Source organism: Ovis canadensis, chromosome 21 (genome assembly GCF_042477335.2).
Source record: "Ovis canadensis isolate MfBH-ARS-UI-01 breed Bighorn chromosome 21, ARS-UI_OviCan_v2, whole genome shotgun sequence".
Lineage (NCBI taxonomy): Eukaryota > Metazoa > Chordata > Mammalia > Artiodactyla > Bovidae > Ovis > Ovis canadensis.
Genome location: NC_091265.1, coordinates 57,212,011 through 57,231,195, shown reverse-complemented (window position 1 = coordinate 57,231,195; position 19,185 = coordinate 57,212,011). Strand labels below are relative to the sequence as shown.

At 47.8% G+C, this 19,185-nt stretch overlaps 1 protein-coding gene across 2 annotated transcripts in view; it reads left to right on the top strand.

The window, feature by feature from the left end:
• Positions 1-19,185, top strand: part of AHNAK (AHNAK nucleoprotein) — a 95,251-nt gene that overhangs the window by 34,650 nt on the left and 41,416 nt on the right. For both annotated transcript variants that reach the window (XM_069565961.1, XM_069565960.1), the window contains exon 5: positions 15,405-15,504. In XM_069565961.1, coding sequence (XP_069422062.1) covers positions 15,405-15,504 — 100 coding nt within the window. The remainder of the gene's footprint in view (positions 1-15,404; positions 15,505-19,185) is intronic.

Here is a 19,185-nt window from a genome sequence, read left to right as displayed (position 1 = left end):
AGCCTCGGTTTCCTTATTTGTAACGTGGATAAGGCATATATTCTTTAAGGCCCTTGCCAGTTCCAAGAGTCTCTGATCTTTACAGAAGCAAGGCTGGTTAATTACGTGGATAGAGCTGTTTGGGGTCAAAAGCAAAGCATGATTACAATGTAGTGCAACTAATTTTCCCATGTGGCTGGTAAATTTTCTCAAACATTTTGAGCAACAGCACTGTTGAAATACTGCTATGTTTCCAGTGTCCCAAAGCTGAAGTACTGCACCCCCAAGACTCTGCATGTCGCTGGCACGTGTCTCGTTTCTTGAGTCCCATCTTAGCTCTCTGCGCTTTAGCTGTGATGTGAGAGGTGCAGCTAAGCATGTGACTGATTTTTTTTTTAAGTGGATTTATTCACTTTAAACCTATACAGAAATTGCAAGAATGACACAGTGAATATCCATATAACTGAGACTTCCCTGGCCATCCAGTGGTTAAGACTCGGCTTCCACTGCAGGGGGCATGGGTTTGATTCCTGGTTGGGGGAACTAAAGATCCCACATGCTATGGTGCAGCCACACACACACACACAAATATATCCATATAACTTTCACTTAATTTCCCAGTTTCACCTTATTGGTTTTAATCTCTCTCTCTTTAGATGTTATAGTTGTCATTGTATCTGCTGACTCATTTGAAAGTGAATTGCAAACACCATGACCCTTGATTCCTAAGCCCTTCAGCATGTATGGACATTCTCTTACATAACAGTATCAGAGCCAAATTTAAGAAACTAAACATTGCTACTATTATCTGACATATTGCCCATGTTTAAATTTTGCCAGTTGCCTCAATGATTACAATTTCCTTCCAGCAATGTCTATTTTCCCACTGAGGCCCCAACTATCCATGATCCCACATGACATATAATTGCCATGGTCTCTTTAGTTTCTTCAACCTGGAACAGTTTCTCCTCTTTTGGTTGTCATTTGGACACTGATTTTTGAAGTGTAAGGGGCCAGTTGTTTTGCAGAAACGTCCCCAGTGTGGGTTTGTCTGAAGACATTTCTTCATGCTTTGGTTCAGGTTTTGCCTTCTGGGGCAGGGAGCGCACAGAAGTGGAGTGAGGTCCCCGCTCAGGACCCTCAGGACTCGGGTCCCTTGATGAAGGAGGAGATTGCCTAGTTTCTCCATTGTAACAGTACCGTGCTTTTTTTCCCCTTTGGAATTAACAAGTAAACCCAAGTTTTCAAGAAAAAGTCCAAGTTTGGGCAAGTTTATTTTGCAAGCGCACTTGAAAGAGCTGGTGGCCTGCACTCTCCAGCTGGGGTTTGGAAACCGGAGTTCTGGCTTCGGGCTCTGCAGCACAGAGCAGCTCTCTGTCCTTCCTCCCAAGGACAAAGAATTCGGTGCATGAATGCTTGCCATGGGGTGGGAATGCCAGAGTGTTTACCAGCTTCTGAATGGCCGGGTGTCAGGCATTTGATTCCCAGGGGTGACTGATCCCAGCAGAGGCGCTGCCCTGCATGGGCCGAAGCACATGTATGGGGAACATTCTGCTGAGCACGGTGATTTCAGTTCCCTTTGAAACCCTCTGTTGTTTTCCGCCACAAACTTGAGGCCTGGCCTTCATGGAAAAATTTGCCAGCAGTGAGGCCAAGGATCAGAAAGAGTTAAGGATGAAAAGACCCTCTCTAGGGACAGGGGGCCTGCTGGCCCACAAAGTACCCCTCTCCTGAGATTTCATGCTGGCTTCTCCCTGTGCTTAGTCGCTCCAGTTATTACCCTTTGCGACCGCATGGACTGCAGCCCACCAGGCTCCTCTGTCCATGCGGATTCTTCAGGCAAGAATACTGGAGTAGGTTGCCATACCCTCTTCCAGGGGATCTTCCCAACCCAGGGATCGAACCCAGGTCTCACACATTGCAGGCAGATTTTTTACCGTCTGAGCTACCAGGGAAGTCCCCTAGCCCCCCAAAAGAAGGCTACAGAAAGGTGAGGTTCAGAGAAGTGAAATAATCTGTCTCACCTCTTACAGCTGGAAAAGGTGACTCTCTCTAGGTCAGTCTAGGCATCCTGATTAAAAAAAAAAAAAAAATTCCCCCCTTTCCTGTGACACCATTGCTGCTTCTCTGAGGAAGTTGGGAATTAATTTTTTTTTCTGAGGAGGTTTTAGGAAATGACAGCTGTCTTTCAAAATTTGTAGGATCTTGACCTTTTCAGAACTGAAATGTGTGTGCTAAGTTGCTTCAGGTCTATTCTTTGTGACCTCCTGGACTGCAGCTCGCCAGGCGCCTCTGTCCACGGGATTTCCCAGGCAAGAATACTAGAGTGGTTGGTATGTTCTCTTCCAAGGGATCTTCCTGACCCAGGGGCTGAACCCTGGTCTCCTGCAGCTCCTGCACTGCAGGAGGGTTCTTTATCTCTGAGTCACCTAAATATTGTGTGCAAAGCCCTTTTCTTCAAAGGGACCTGCAGCCTAGTAGAGGAATAATAATAAAGATGATAATGATAGCTCTCATTTCTTCTGCTTCCTAGCTGTGTGATCTTGGGCAAATTACTGCACTCTCTGTGCCTCAGTTCTTTTATCTATAAAACGGCAATGATATGTTATCTCTCTCGTAGCTTTCTTGTGAGGATGATGCGAGTTGACACATATAAGGTGCTTGGCATATAGTAAATACTGGAAGTGTCAGCCGTTTCTACGGAATACCTACTTTGTGTTAGGCATTGTATATGTACTGTACATGCTCTATCTCTTTCGATTTCTACAACATCCCTCTAAGGTGGGTATTGCTTTCCTCACAACAAAACTGAGGCTCAGAGAGGTTAAGCAATTATTTTCAGGGTCACACAGCTAGTAAGCGGCAGAAACTGGAGAACTCGGGGCAGCTTGGCTGGTTTCTGGTCCAGCCCAGAAAAGGCTCTTATTCATCTAGGGAGTAAGAGGAGGCTCCAGGCTTCAAAAAAAGTGAACTCTTGGTGTGGGTTCAGCCTCCTCAGCAGCTGCCAATCCCTCCCACCCATTATTACCCTAGGTCTTTTCCCCTTTGGAGTATTCAGAGTATTCACTCTTCTGGATGATAATAAACAAGGGAGGGTCCATAATCAAAGTGTTTGCATTGTAACTGGCCCCACCCACTGTCCCTGACCGCAGTCCAGGCAGCCTGGAGGCCCCTTCCACCACCCTCTCCAGTGGAAGGGTTGCCCCCAGCCGTGGGAATGCAGGCCAGAGATGTTGGGTACATCTCTGGGGGAGGGCCTGAGAGCATGAGGGGACTCCAGAGAGTAGTTTTGGGCAGGACATGGGTGTGTGTGCTCAGCTGTGTCCAATTCTTTGGGACCTGGCGGACTGTAGCCCACCAGGCTCCTTTGTCCATGGGATTTTCCAGGCAAGAATACTGGAGTGGGTTGCCATTTCCCACTCCAGAGGATCTTCCCAACCCTGCATTGGCAGGCAGATTCTTTACCACTGGACCACCTGGACAGTGGCTCCCAAAGTGGACAGTCTTCCTTATTCCTCCTGCCAGCTTCCTGGGCTCCAAGGCTGAAGCCTCTCAGCCCAGCCTGAGAACTCGCTAATGGTCATCTGTCATGGGAGTGAGCCAAGGACTTGCTCAGTCCCACCCACCCACCACCGGCGCCCCACCCAAAGGGAATGGGAAGGAACTGGAGCCTCCTTGAGGTTGGACCACTGGCTCTTTACTGTGGAGACTATGGGGGTCCGAGGGAAGAAGGAAGCAAAAAGCAATCTATAAGGAAAATAGAAGTGCGAGCCCGGGAGAGGACAGAGGTGGATAGGGCGGCGTGGCCGGCGGTGGGGGCCGGGAGGGAGAAGCCAGTAGGGGTGGAGCGAATCCCCAGGAAGAGGGGAGCGGAAAATGGGGAGGTTTGGAATGAGCAGCTGGGAACGTGACAGGGCGTGGTGACGGAAGGAAAGAAGAGAGGCTTTACAGGGAGCAGGGACTGTGCCAAAGGGCTTTGAGGGGATTTTAGCCCTGCTCCCCATGTCTCTTAAGTCCCTCGTAGCGCCTCAAATGAATTTACGACCTAAATAAAACACCACCCTGGCAATGTCAGGTTCTTCCACTCCAAGCAGAAACTAGATGACACCCCTAAGCTCCCCATAATGTAATCACGAGACCGCTAGCGTCCAAGGAGTGAGAGAACCACGCCGAGACCCGCGGTCCGGGAGAAATGAGAGGGAGCGAGGGAGTGAGGCACCCGAGAGGAGGGCGGAGGGCAGTTTCTAGGGAGCCTCTGACGCCACGCCCCCTTCAGCAGAGCAGCCAATCGCCAGGCTTCATCCTGTCCCCGTGACTCGTTGCCAGGCAGATTTTTAGCCACCTCTGGGCTGCTGTGAGCCCCCAACGTAGCTTTGGATGAGGAGGGTCGGGCGCGGAGCATCGCGGGCAGAGAAGAGGTGGGGAAGAAAGCAGGGGGTGGGGAGGCTTCGGAAAGTTGCTGGAGGCCAGGTTAACACTTCCCAGGGAGGGCGTGGCCGCAGGGGCTAACCCCCTCTCCCTGGTGGGTCCCTAAGCTCGAAGCCTTGCGGGGACACGGGCTTTTCCCGCAGTCAATCGACAGCTTTGTGCTCTGAGAAACTCCTGAGCTGCGGAGAGCCAGGGCCCTGTATGTTAATACTTCGAAATATTTACATGTAAAAAGAGGACTTTGGGGCCCTGAGGGTGGGTCCGTCTTGGTGGTTATTTCAGGCCTTTGGGCAGGTCAGCTCTGAGTATTTTGGGAGAAGAGAGCCTCTTAGCAAAGCCTCACAAACAACGTGAGTAGGTGCCCGCGTGCCCGCCTTACTTTCTCCCCCAGGGGCCTGACTTGGCTTCTCGCCTGTAACCTGGAGTTTGACCCCTGCCTGCTGCCTTTTTTGTTTTGTTTGACCACACTCCCTGGCTTGTGGGGCCCTGACCAGTGGAAGCTCAGAATCTTAAACACTGGTTGTTGTTATTCAGTCGCTCAGTCCTGTCCGACGCCATGGACTGCAGCATGCCAGGCTTTCCTGTCCTTCACTGTCTCCTGGAGATTGCTCAGACTCATGTTGGTTGAGTCGGTGATGCCATCCAACTTATCTTATCCTCTGTCCCCCTCTTCTTCTTCTGCCCTTAATCTTTCCCAGCATCAGGGTCTTTTCCAGTGAGTCAGCTCTTCACATCAAGTGGCCAAAGTATTGGAGCTTCAGCTTCAGCATCAGTCCTTTCAATGAATAATTCAAGGTTGATTTCCTTTAGGATTGACTGGTTTGATCTTGCAGTCCAAGGGACTCTCAAGAGTCATCTCCAGCACCACAGTTCGAAGGCATCAATTCTTCATTGCTCAGCCTTCTTTATGGTCCAACTCTCACATCCTTACGTGACTCCTGGAAAAACCATAGCTTTTATTATATGGACCTGTGTGGGCAAATTGATGTCTCTGCTTTTTAATATGCTTCCTAGGTTTGTCATAGTTTTTCTTCCAGGGAGCAAGCGTCTTTTAATTTTATGGTTGCATTCACTGTGTAACCACTGGACCACCAAGGATTCCCATCCCCTGCTTGTCTTAAGGTGCCCCACTCCAACCCAGGTGAGGGAGAAGGCTTTTGACTACCTCTGGCTTTCCAGCCAGTGCCCAGTGGGTTTTATCTGGGGGTGTGGTCTCCTCCAGGGCACAGGGCTGGATCCTGGCCTCCAATCTCTGGCTTAGTGGGCAGGCAGTGGGGAGGGCTGGAATGTGAGCAGGGAGGAGAGGATAATGCCAGGGACCTTTTCTACTTGTAAGAGTGTAAGTTCGCTTACAACTTGAATTTCAAGTGGGCCCTTCAGGCAGATTAGGGAGGTCAAGTGAGAGTGTGGAGGCAGCCGGTGTGGATTGTCTAAATTCCTAGAAAATAAATTCTAGGAATTTAACTGCAGGAGGGAGGCGTGCCAGGTGAGTACTGCCAGTGCCATGTATGGCTGGGGTTAGAGTTGGTGGTCCAGGAGGACTGGAGGGGAGGAGGTGGCTTTTTGCTTCCCTTCCTCTATTCTAACACTCTGTATTCCAAAAGTTACTTGTTTTCTTGAATAGTATCTAAGAGACAAATGAATCCTTTTAGCTAAGGGCTTTAAAAATTTATTGCTTTAAAAAAAAAAAAAAAAAACTAAGCTGCAATCCTCTTATGGAGGAGAACCAGTCCCTCTAAAATACTGTTTTTGGGAACTGCCCTTTGTTTGAAGTAATTATTGTCCCTAAAAATGGGAAATTACACATACTGTTTATCAAAAGGAAATAAACATCTTGGACTAATAGGGTTCTCGCCACTGGATGGTGATTCCAAACCTTGCCAGTAACCCAGGGAAATGGCCCTCGCTGCACGTTGGGCTCACACACACTTTTGGTGTTTTGCATTTTTTAAAGGGGAAACTGTTGGATTCTGTGTGTCCCTCGAAGGCTGCTTGCCCTGTTCTTGTTATGTGATCACGGAGAACCTTTGATAGGGCTTTTTTGGAGGCCAAAATAAGTTCAGGAAAAAACACAGGGAGTGGGGCGTGTCTCCCATTCGCTTTGCTCTGACTTGGATTGGCCCCTTAGTTGTTTTGTGTTCACGGGTGTTTGGTGAGGGATGCTTTATTGAGACAGCATGTGGGTTCACACAGGGAAGAAAAGGTCGTGGAGGGGGCTCCGGGTGTGGCTCAGCCTTTCCTGCTCCACCCAAGGCCCAGGGGAGTGCTCCAGCGCTCCCCGACTTTTGACTCTGGTCATTGTCTGCCGAGGCAGCCTCTGGCCAGTCTCTCCAGCCACACCCAGCTCTTTCATCCCCTGCTCGCTCTAACCTCTTGGCTTTCAACAGACTTCTCTTCCTCAATGCTTCGAGTTTCAGCTTAGGGAATTTCCTTCTAGAAGTCTTCTTCCCGGAACACACAAAGGCCCCTCCACCCCACATCCTCTTATGGTCTGTGTGCCCATGTTGCTCTGTGCTTTCCTGTCCTCAGCACAATTTGTATTAGATCATCAGTAACTGGCCACCTCCTGCATCGGACAGTCAGCTCCTCGAGGGAGGAAGGCAGTTGGCTTGTTCACCATCATATCGCCAGCACAATGCCAGGCACGTGGTATGTGACTTGTGGCAGAAACACCACTAGCCCTATCACTCTCTTATCACTTAATACACTTCCTCTTATCAACATGGGCTCCTATTCTCCTTCTGTCCATTACTGGTACTTCCTTGATCTCCAAGGCATTCGCTTAGACTTTGGGTGAAAACCAACCAACCAAAAACAAACAAAACAAAATCCAAAAGCAAACAAAAGAAGCAAACACCAGAACTGATTCCTTAATAGGTTATTACACAAGTTGTACAAATCAGCTGCTCTCCTGGAGCTACTGATGAGCCTGACTTAACTTCAATAAAAGAGGGAAAGTCAGCAGATTTCAAAATCCACACTTTTCCAGTGTGCAGGACAGCCTTCTTAGGGGTGGAAAAGGAGATAGAGCAAAAGCTTGGAGATTCAACCTTGTAATAAACTATAATGTAAAAGAATCTGAAATATATATATATAGACATATACATATATATATAACTAAATCACTTAGCTATACATGTGGAACTAACATGTTATAAATCAACTATACTTCAGTTAAATTTTTAAAAAAAAATTAGAGACTGGAAAGGTAAAGAGCTGATCTAACCTGTGGGGTGGCAGCCTCAGAGGGATGCTGAGTGGGGAAGAGATCTGTGGGGGTTTCATAGAAGACAAAGGTGAGTCAGGGGTGGGTTGGTGATGGCCCCCACCAGAATTATAGCAGAGATTTAAAAAATATTTATTTAACTGTTGGCTGCACAGGGCCTTCATTGCTGCACTTGGGCTTTCTCTAGTTGCAGTGAGTGGAGGCTACTCTTCATTGTGGTGCATGGGCTTCTCATTGCTGTGGCTTCTCTTGTGGAATCCAGGTTGTAAAGCGCCCAGCCTTCAGTAGTTGCAACACGCTGGCTCAGTAGTTGTGGCACACGGGCTTAGTTGCTCTGAGGCAGGTGGAATCCTCCCAGACCAGGGATCAAACCCATGTCCCCTGCATTGGCAGGCAGATTCTTGTCCACTGCGTCACCAGGGAAGTCCAGAGATTTTTTCTTTTTGGCTGCACCGCATGGCATGTGGGATCTTAGTTCTCTGACCAGGGATTGAACCCGTGTCCCCTGCAGTGGAAGCAATGGAAGCTCAGAGTCTTAACCACTGGACTGTCAGGGAAGTTCCCACAACAGATACTTAATGGCCAAGAATTGCAGTTGAGGAAGGGGGTGGGGAAGAAAGCTGGGGTAATGAGCAGGAGAGGACTCCCCAAATCTGATCAGTTTGTTCCAGTTCCTGTGACTGGTATCTGAAATGTCACTTAAGACTGGGAAGTATGACTTTTGACTGTTCTGTTCCCAATTGATTACTTTGTTTTTATTAATTAAATACATCTTTTGGATGAGATTCTGATGCCCCGACCAATTTGTTTTATTAAGGGAGTAATACAAAGAAAGCAATGGCACCCCACTCCAGTACTCTTGCCTGGAAAATCCCATGGACAGAGGAGCCTGGTAGGCTGCAGTCCATGGGGTCTCGAAGAGTCAGACACAACTGAGCGACTTCACTTGCACTTTTCACTTTCATGCATTGGAGAAGGAAATGGCAACCCACTCCAGTGTTCTTGCCTGGAGAATCCCAGGGATGGGGGAGCCTGGTGGGCTGCCGTCTATGGGGTTGCACAGAGTCGGACACGACTGAAGCGATTTAGCAGTAGCAGCAGCACAAAGAAAGCACCTTCATTTTTCTCCCTCATCCCTTCCTTCCTAGTGAGATCTGTGACCAGAAACCCCAGCAGGATGTGCAGAGTTGCGTTTGCCCTCTGAAGCAAGTTGTGTTTGTTGTGGGGCCGACCCTCTCTCCGTGGCAGCTCACTGCCACCCTCCACCCAGCTCCCACTCCTTTTTGAGCTGGACAGACACAGGGACAGTGGCTCCGATGCCAGTGCAGACTGTTGCAGACTGAGAGAAAGCCCTCGTGTATATTGCTAGGAGGCACTTGGCCGTGAAGTAGTGACATGTGAGCAGGGGCGCATGTTTGGTGACAGCCACGCCTTTGGGGTGTTTGTTTCTAAGACTTCTTTGAAGACAGTGAGACTGGTGTTTGGCAAATGTGTTTTTCTTTCTCAGGTTTGGGCAAAGTCCTTCTAGAAGTAGATCTGAAAAAGAAGATTTAGAGGCCTCGAGATCAGATATTTCCTGGGGAAGTGGTAGGGAATTGTGTTTTAAAACAGTGTTGTGTGTTTGAGTAATGTCCACCTCCAATTGCTAAGAGAGAGACACTGTTGTCAGCCCCATGCAGATCTGTGCAAATGGCAGTTGACCCAGGTGGCCTGTGCTGGTTCCTTGTCCACAGGGCAGGGTCGTGAGCTGGGAAGGACTTCTCAGCTGACAGTGGGAAGAAAAGATTATTACTTTAAAAATTAAAAAAGAAATTTATTCAAATTTAGTTGATTAAGAATGTTGTGTTAATTTCTGCGGTATAGCAAAATGATTCTGATACATTCTTTCTCATAATGGTTTATCATAGGATATTGAGTATAGTGCCCTGTGCTATACAGTAGGACTTTGTTGTTTATCCATTCTCTACTGAAAGGATTATTTGCAATGTGAAGTGGTGGGTCAGGAAATTCCCGGTTTATTCTCTGAGTTCAAAGTGGAAAAGAAATGAAGTGGAGGTGGTTGTTAACTTGAGATCCAGTTTGGTCAATTGGGCATGGCAGTTTTAAACCCATGAGGAGCTTCAGAACTCTGCAAAGCTGCTCAACCCGCCCTGTGCGTCTCCCTGTCCGGCTCTCTGCGGGACAGCACGTAGGTTTGGGAAGAACAGGTTCAGACCTGTCCCTGATCGTTAGCAGAGCCAGTCTTCACTAGCACACGTGACTCTCCAGGCCAATCACACGACCTCCCTCTCCCAGGACCCGTGTGAATTCGTATCTCAGGAAGCTGACTGGGCTGGGTTCAGGTGGGGCAACCTGGGGCCTCTGGGGGATGATTTGAAGGCCTCAGGAGAGGCTGCCAGAACCTGAAATCTCTCCCTTGCTGGCTCATCAAGGATGTCTGCCATTTCACTATTACTGAGTCATTCCTTTGTTTGTATCGTGGGGCCCTCTCCTTGCCATCCTTCTGTGAATATGGGTTGGTCTGGGATATAGGATTCCCTTAACTTTCCCCTTTCCCCATAACTTTCCTTAACTCTTTCCCCTTAAACTGTATATTTAATCTCTTGCATAGGCTTCCTGGGTAGCTCAGCTGATAAAGAATCTGCCTGAAATGCAGGAGACCTGGGTTTGATCCCTGGGTTGGGAAGATCCCCTGGAGGAAGGCATGGCATCCCACTCCAGTATTCTTGCCTGGAGAGTCCCCATGGACAGAGGAGCCTGGCGGGCTGCAGTCTGCGGGGTCGCAAAGGGTCAGACACCACTGGGCTACCAAGCACAGCACAATCTCTTGCGTAAACCACAAATTCAGTTCCGTTTTTACTTTTTCCAGCTTTATTGAGGTGTGATAGGTATATAATATTGTGTTAGTTTTAGGTGTACGAAAGAATGATTTGATCTATGTATATACTGCAAAATGATGACTCCGTTAAGCTTAATCTCAGTTCTGCTTTTTCATGTTGGGTCTCTGTGGAGTCACTTCACCTACCCTGTTCCCTATACCGTTCAGCTTAGACAGGAAACAAAGGGAAGCCAGGTGGCCTGGGGTGGGGACAGAGGAGTGGAGGGAGGGGAAGTGAGGATGCTGGGGACCCGCAGGTTCTCTCATGCCTCCTGCACAGTCGGGGCGGCTGGGTCTTGCTCTGGCGACAGATGACACACAAAGGGAGAGATGGTCTCCCCGCTTTTGGCCGAGGTAGAGCATAGGCAGCTCCTCTGCGAGCTCGCCTCTCTAATCTCATTTCCTTTCACTCACTGTCCTCTTCCTGTCTGTCTCTTGTCCCCCTTCCTGCTGGCTCTCAGCCATCGTCATTCTTAAGTGGCCCTGTGCAGCAGGAAGGGAACTCTCCTTGGTGGCCTTAAGCACCCAGGAGTTCCTAAGTCAGACCAGGCTTGGCTGTCCCCTTTCTTCCCTCTGTAGTTTGCTCTTAATCCCTCCATGAGGCCTGGGTAGTGGCATTGCAGCTGACCAACTGCAGACACCTTTTCCTCTTTCCCTGGCCTCAAAGAGCTGACCCTGACTTGGGCATATTTTATCAACCCCTGCCTCTCTCCCAGAGACCCCTCTGCCGTCGACAAAGGAGATGATACCATAAGCTCCTCTATAATGTAAACTTCATGAAGGCTTATATATATATAACTAATACGTATGTTAGCCACTGCACTGAGTCTTTGTTGCAGCGCATGGACTTCTCTTGTGATGGTCACGGGTTTAGTTACCCTGTGGCATGTGGGATCTTAGTTCCCTGACTAGGGATTGAACCTATGTCCCCTGCATTGCAAGGGGACCATTAGACCACCAGGAAAGTCCCCTGAAGTCAGATATTTTGAAGATTCCTCAGAGCCTAGAACAGTGCCTAGCCCTGTAGCAGGGTACTCAATAAATATCTGTTGAATGACCCTCCTCTTGGAATAATCACCCTCCCGATGCTGATGGACACTTGGGTGGGCAGGTAGACATTTTTAGAGCTAATATTTCCAAAGACTTAATTTTTAATTATGCTGTGTAGCAATTAATTTTTGTAAAAATCTTAAACAAGGTGCGTTCTCCTTGTCTCAAACCCATTTGCACAGTCCTCTGTAGTGCTGACCACTGTCATCACCTTGGCGTGGCCCCCTTGCAGACATTACTTGAAGTTTTTTGACATATCTGTTCAATAATCCAGATGTTTACAATTTGGTGGGTTAAAAGAAATCATAAATAAGACTATACCATATTGTCTTGCAATATTTTTTTTTTCTGCCTTAACGAGATGTTGTGGAGATGTTCTGTGTAGGTAGAGACAGATCGGTGTCATTCTCCTTCACTGCTGTGAATTATTGCATGGCCCAAATGAAGTACTGTATATTGTATGGTATTTCCCATGTCTACAAACAGCCTGGCACGTGCCATTTTGAGCACACGTAGAAGGATTTTACTTGACTACCTAGCTGTGAAATTGCTGAGCAAAGGAGCACGTGCATGTCGCATTTTAACAGCTGCTCCCAATCACCCTCCCCAAAGACTTGTATTCTTGCACATTCTGGGTATGAAAGCCCATGCTTTCTCTATATCCTTATTGATTTTTATTGAGCTCTGTTATTTTTCACCAATCTGTTGGTCAAAAAAAACATGATCTCATTGTTAGAATAAAAATTTCAGTTCAGTCTTCTTGGCCAGGAAATTGTGAGTGATTCACATTAGTAACATAATCACATGTATAGTAATAGCACCATTTAACCGCTATGTGCTTGGTTACTATTTTACACTGAGTGAGTAAGGAGGTCTCTACTCTTTTGCTTGGGAATATAGTTATATATCAGTTTTCTCCACACAGTTCTCTACAGTCTTATCCATGTTAAAAAACCAGCATCTGGGGTCTTGGAGGCCCCCTGTGGAATGGCTCCCCTCCCCCGTACCACGTATCCTCTCTTCTCTGGAGTGGCTCCAGCGAGTTCTTTGGTCACAGCCTGCCCTTCCTCCACGTCCTTTCCTGCCACACAGTGGTCATGTCCTGGAATGACGAGGCTGATTGTCCGGTCTGACACAGCAGTGCATTCTCAGCCTGGCCTCTAGAAGTTTCTCCTTTGATCAGTGCCGGACACGTCAGCAGAAGTCTTTAGCTTGTCCCTTGCTTGGCCTATCTTCTGGTACATCAGAAGCTGTATCACTGGCTGGACCTTGTCTTAGTTTTTCCCAAGCTCACAGGTCACCTAGTCCAATGTTTTCCACAGAGGATTCCCTTTTATTTATTTATTATTAAAAAAATTTTTTTGGCCATGCCAGGAAACATACAGGGTCTTAGTTCCCTGACCAGGGATTGAACCCAGTGTCCCCAGCAGTGGAAGTGCGGAGTCTTAACCAAAGGACCACCAGGGAGGTCCCAAGGAGTTCCTTTTAAAAAGAAAAACTTTAAGAGCATTTACAATCTTACATCATTTAATTTCATGATTCTTCCCTGTGCCCACCTCAACATCTTGGGTTCTTTCTTCCATTTCCCTCATCACCTGTATTCAGGAAAATGCTGAAATGGTGGCTGTGAAAGGATTTTTCTCCCTGAAAGTTTTCTCTGGGCTTGGTTCTCTATTACTAACATGGTATAGCTTAAAATCATTTAGTGCCTTAATGTTTATCTCTGGGGATTGAATTGGACTCACTACGTAGTACAGCTGAATTTAGGTTTCTGCCCAAGGTTTACAGTTGTTAGAGAGAACACAGGATTTTAAGGCAGTGTGGCTTGTTTTGATGGTTTCAGATTAGTTTCCTATTTGTATCAGAAATTCATTGCTGGATGATTTATTTCCTTTCCTAAAGTCAGCTGAAAACAAATTTGTCTTTTACCCCTTTATCCAGTCCAACCGCTACAGAATCTTTTTTTTTAAATTTAATTTAATTTTTTTTTTTAGAATCTTTTTTTGATGGTTTATTAATGGTAGTATTATTCTGTTATTTCTAAAGCACTCAAGTTTTGGCTACAAGTTTGCCAACAGGACACAGCAATATAATCTATGTAATTAGCTTAGGACCATACTTTCTTCAGGATAACTTCTTCTTTTGGAGATACTGGTAACTTTGCCTTGGACTTTTTTTTTTTCTCCTTTCATATTTTCTAATATATGCTGCAAAATGTGAGTGGATGGTTTGATGGTTTTGAGTGTGGGTTCCTGAACCACATGGCCTGGTTTCAAATCCCAGCTCTACGACTTCCCAGCTGTGTGATCATGGGCAACTTACTTAAAGGTCTCTGTCTCAGTTTTCATGCCACTGGCTGTTAAAGAAGTGCAAGTGCAGTGAGTCCCTTACTAGGGACCTTCAAGCTGTGAACTTTCAAAGATGCCCGTGTGCTTGCCGCCTCCTATTGTTGACGATCCTTCAGCTCTACCACCTCCCAGGTCCCCTCCCTCCTCCAGTCAGTAACTCTTCTTGCCTGTTCACTCGATGCCAGCCCCTGTATGCTAGCTGTTATACTGCAGTACTGTACTTTTCAAGGTACTTTACTGTAAGATTAAAACGTTTATTTTTGTGTTTTTTAAAAATATATTATTTGTGTGAAAAGTATTATAAACCTATTACAGTCCGGTACTATATAGCCAGTTGTGTTAGCCAGGTACCTAGGCTAACTTTGTTGGACTTGTGAGTGTGCTCTTGGAAAGGAACTCGTTTGTATGTAGGGGACTCACTGTGTCATTTAACTGAAAGAGCGAACACATGAAAAAAACAGCCCATGGAAGCTATTGATGTTAACTGTGTTCTCCATACATTGGTTTCCATGTTGCTGCCGGACAGGATTCTGACACTGCCCAGGGAATCCTGCACTCATATAGGCTTTCTGTCCTGATGGGACCCCTACTTCAAGATGCTGGGTCCCCTGCATTGGAGATCTACCATGTAGATTTTAGGGACTCTTTTCATGGAATCCAATCCGCTGGTTAGCCCTCCTGCCCCATGGTGCCCAGTTCAGCGTGGTGCAGGAAAAGATGCACATTGGACAGTAACTCACACCTTCCTTTCTATGCATTCTCCACTTGACAGCATCTTGCTCCTCAGTGTTGAATTGCACCTCATCTCTGTTCTTTTGCCACTGCCAAATCCTTGAGGACAGAGACTGGGTCTGCTGCACTGAGGCGCCTGACATGGCATTGTCCGTCTCCGTTATTTGAGGGTCACTGGACTTTAGCAAAAGGATGTCTTTCAGCTGATGCCAGCTCCCTTCTTAAGATCCTGTTATCGCTTCTACAGACAGAGCTTCCAAGCAAGGGGTGGGCTAGCCTGGGATGCGGTGGGGTATAAAGGTGGGCCCCTGGTTTTATTTATGCACTATTATTTTTTAAAATTTATTATCTATTTACTTTATTATTGTTTTTATTTTTGACTGCGCTGGGTCTTCGCTGCTGCGTGTGGGCTCTCTCCAGCTGTGGTGAGTGGGGACTGCTCTGCGTTGCGGTGTGCGGGCTTCTCATTGCGGTGGTTTCTCTTGTTTCGAAGCACAGGTTCAAGGGCGTGTGGGCTTCAGCAGGTATGGTACGTGGGCACAGGAGTTGTGGTGCCTGGGCTTATCTGCCCCATGGCATGTGAGATCTTCCCGGGCCGGGGGTCCAACCTGAGTCCCCTGCATTGGCAGGTGGATTCTCAGCTGCTGGACCACCAGGGAAGACCTATTTTTGTTTTTTAAAAAATATAGTATGCATTTGAGAAACATTAAGTGGTTGGATGATTTGATGTGCGACTGGTAACAACCCTTGTCCTTGTTGTTAGAACCCACCACAGCCATCAGTCCTGGAACACAAAGAGCAGAATAAACCCGAGGAAGCCGCCAGCCAAGCCCAGGCAGAGTCAGTCTCCACCCCAAACACAGGTGAGAGAAGGTCATGGGGACTGAAAGAGCGATGACTTGAATTGTAATAATGACGTCTCCATCCAGACATGAAGCTCACGGGAGCCTCCACAGGTGACCAAGCCTTCCTGGACCAGAAGTCACTCAGCAGAGAGCTGGTTCAGAACACCGGGGACCCCGCCCCTCCCTCTCCAGGACCTAGAAATTCCACAGGCATCTAAGGGTTTCTTGATACTTAAGTCCTCTCTCACCTTTCAGCTGTTTGAAAAGTCAATGGAAAATGTACTCACTCTGGAGAAATAATTGACTCCTTCCACAGGAGTCTCAGGGTTTCTTGATACTTAGAGCTGTTAACACTCGTGGCATATATAGAATGTTTACACGGTTATAGGACAGTATCTGGGTGTCCCTGGTGGCTCACATGGTAAAGAATCCACCTGCAATGTGGGAGACCCAGGTTCAATCCTTGGGATGGAAAGATACCCTGGAGAAGGAAATGGCGACCCACTCCAGGATTCTTGCCTGGAGAATTCCGTGGACAGAGTAGCCCGGTGGGTTACAGTCCATGGGGTTGCGGAGTTGGCACAACTGAGTGACTAACACACACAGGACAGTATCTGTTGAACTTGGAGTTCAGAGAGGGGCAGACACCCAAGACTTAGAACTTCAGGGTTAGTATCTACTGGTGGAGATCCACTGGAGTCTAGGAAAAAGGCTTTTGGATCCTGTGAAGGAAATGCTTTCTCCAGAGGGGAGACGCCTACATGAAGGGTGAGATGAGAGGAAGCAGTAACCGTGGGAAGAGGAAATCCTGCTTGCAGGGGGCTTAATTTGGGTCACAGTCAGATCTTGGGCTTACTGTATTTGAAGTGGTTGCAAACACTTGAAAAATCAGGAGATTTCCAGAAAATCGGGAATGCGTTCGAAAGGAACAGCCTAGCTTCTCTTGAAATGTTTGCATCTCACGTTTCACCACCAGCTGGAGCAGAGTCACAGCCTATCCCTGGGAAACGGGTTTCCTGTCCCTTTGTCCCATGGACACCCACCCCCACCTCCTCCCTCCCCGAATTAGCCTTGCTTCCTGAGGCTAATCCTTCCAGGGGTTTCGTGCTTCCCCTTCCCTTACCTCTTTCAGTCACCCCTACTCTCCCTGGCACCCCACCTCTATCCTGGCATCTCCCAATAAATACGCACACTCCCCTCCCTGCTTGAAGAAACCCTCCTTCAGCCCCTCCCCCTTCTTACCGTGGTATTGTCCCTGTAGCACCAACCTGTTTGAAAAGGTCACCTGCTCTTCCCATCACCTCTGTCTCCCGTGCCACTCACTCCAGCGCTCCGCCGCCGCCATGGGGCTTCCTCCGTCTCCACCCAGAGCTGTTCTCTCTCATCCTTCATTCTGCCCAGGGTGGTCTCAGGGCGCTTGGCATTGTGCTTTCTCCCTGCTGGAAGCCCCCTCCTGCCTTGGCTTCGGGATTTCTGTCTCTTTTCTGTGGGCTCTTAGGGCTTCCCTGGTGGCTCAGTGGTAAAGAATCTTCCTGCAATGCAGGAGATGTGGGTTTCATCCCTGGGTCGGGAAGATTCCCTGGAGGAGGAAACGGCAACCCAATCCAATGTTCTTGCTTGGGAAATCTCACGGACAGAGGAGCCCAGCAGGCTACAGTCCACAGGGTCACAAAGAGGTGGACATGACTTAAACAACAAAGTTCCCTGGCTAGGGATCAAACCCGGGTCCCAGCAGTGAAAGTCCTGAGTCTTAACCACTGGATGGCCAGGGAATTCTCTATGATTTTGCTTCTGTCTGCATGGCTAGGACCACTTCGTCCTCCTTTCCCAGGCCCCTTATGGCCTCCTCTTTTCCCATAACCTCACAAATGGCAGAATTTCTTGAGCACCTATCCTGAGCTCTTCATTCTTCTTGCTGGGGACTCTCTGGGCAACCTCTTGGGGCTGCTGATGCTTAAACCTGCTTTCCAGCACTGGGCCCAGCTCTGCCTCCCCTTGGAAAGAAAACTCAGACCCCCGTTGAGTTTTCTTTGCCTCTGATCAGCTCTGTAACCTTCTGCTTACCGCAACAGTCACCCCTGCCACTCCTTAATATCCCCAACATCTTAAATTTTCATTATTTCTGCAATTGTTTCCTAATTGGTTCGCAGTCTTAAACCTTTCCTTCATGAATGGAGAGGGCTTTAAGTAGAGGCCAGTCTAAAATAAAAATCAGATCATGTTACTCCCCTCCTTAAAATTCTTCAGAGGCTCCTCTTGACTTTCAGGGTGAAATTCATGTCCTTGACTTAGCACCCAAGGCTGCCATTACCTGCTTCCATCTCATCACTCCCCGCTTGTACCTTTCATCCCAGCCATACTCAGGTGCTTGCTGGTATCCAGGTTCATGATGCTGGTCCCTGCTCCTGTCTTCACAATGCCCTCTGTTTATCTGGGCCTTCAAGTCACCACCCCAGACACCCCTGAGCCTCCGGGTCTGGGCTCTGTGCTCCTCCTGTGTGCTCTCCCGTAGTGCCAGGCACCCCGTTTCAGCTCCAACAGTACTGGGCTTCTGCCAGACTTCACATCCCCTGAGGGCCTAGGAAGGTCCCCAAGACAGCATGCCTGGCACGTCAAATAGAGAGATGATGGCAGGAGCTTCTGGCTGGCTTCCCAGCACTCACGTGGCTGTGTATTCCTCTCTTGTTTTCTTAGGAGCAGCTTCTAGCCTCTCAGTGTTTGCATTTTCAGCACAGTATTTTTTTCTGGTATGATGTACCTTGACATTTATTAAGTGTCTCGAGATTTAAAGATGATGGAGACTTGACCCCTTTCCCTAAAGGATTTGTTATACACTGGGCGCATCCGTCACGTGTATTCATTCAGTGAGTATTTATCAACAGCCAGCACGGAAAGAGGTAGAATTAATGCAGCCAGGCACGGGAATTCATGTAAAGTCTGCAGAGCTTAGAAGAACTTGCTGTGGTTTTTCATCTTCACAAGCTTTGCTTTAAATGACGGGAGAAAGATGACAGTTATCCTTGCCAGGCACTCCGCTATCAGCCAGGTCAGAGGCTTTTCCCTGGTCACAAATGTTTCCTTTGAAACCTGCTTGCATGGCCCTCACTTGCATGGACTTTGAAGTCAGGGTTTTGTGTAAACATGACTTCGTCAGAAACAAACCTTTCCTGCCCCTGCCATTGGCCTCCAGCTTTCTCTGCATCAGCTTCTCAAGAGAATTCTGCTGTGTCCCTTCTTAGTTAAACACACAACAGAGCTTGGGGCTGGCTTTCTCACGGCAACCCTGCTGTCTGCTCTTGCCATAAAGTCTCTTTTTGTAAATAAACAGAAAATCAGTGTGTCTGATCTAAGAGCCATGGCTGGACTTGGAGATAAGGCTGTGGAGTTCACACCAGTGGGGCTTTTGGATGCAGACATCTGGCCCCATGGTATTTTAAATGCTTAAGAGGGTTTTGGAAGATGAACTGCTGGAAAGTGCAATCGATAAATGTCAGCTCCCAAAGTCGCCACGCTGCATGTCACACTGTCTGGCATTGAGAGCTAGATAGCCTAGTGGTTAAGAGCTCTACTCCAGAACTCTTGGGCTGCTTCGGTTTGACTTCTGTTTCCGATACTCTAATCTTCTAATGGGGTGAGTTCTAGTTTCCCCATTTCTGAGATCAGGATCATTTGAGTATTTCCCTTGAGTGGTGGTTGTGA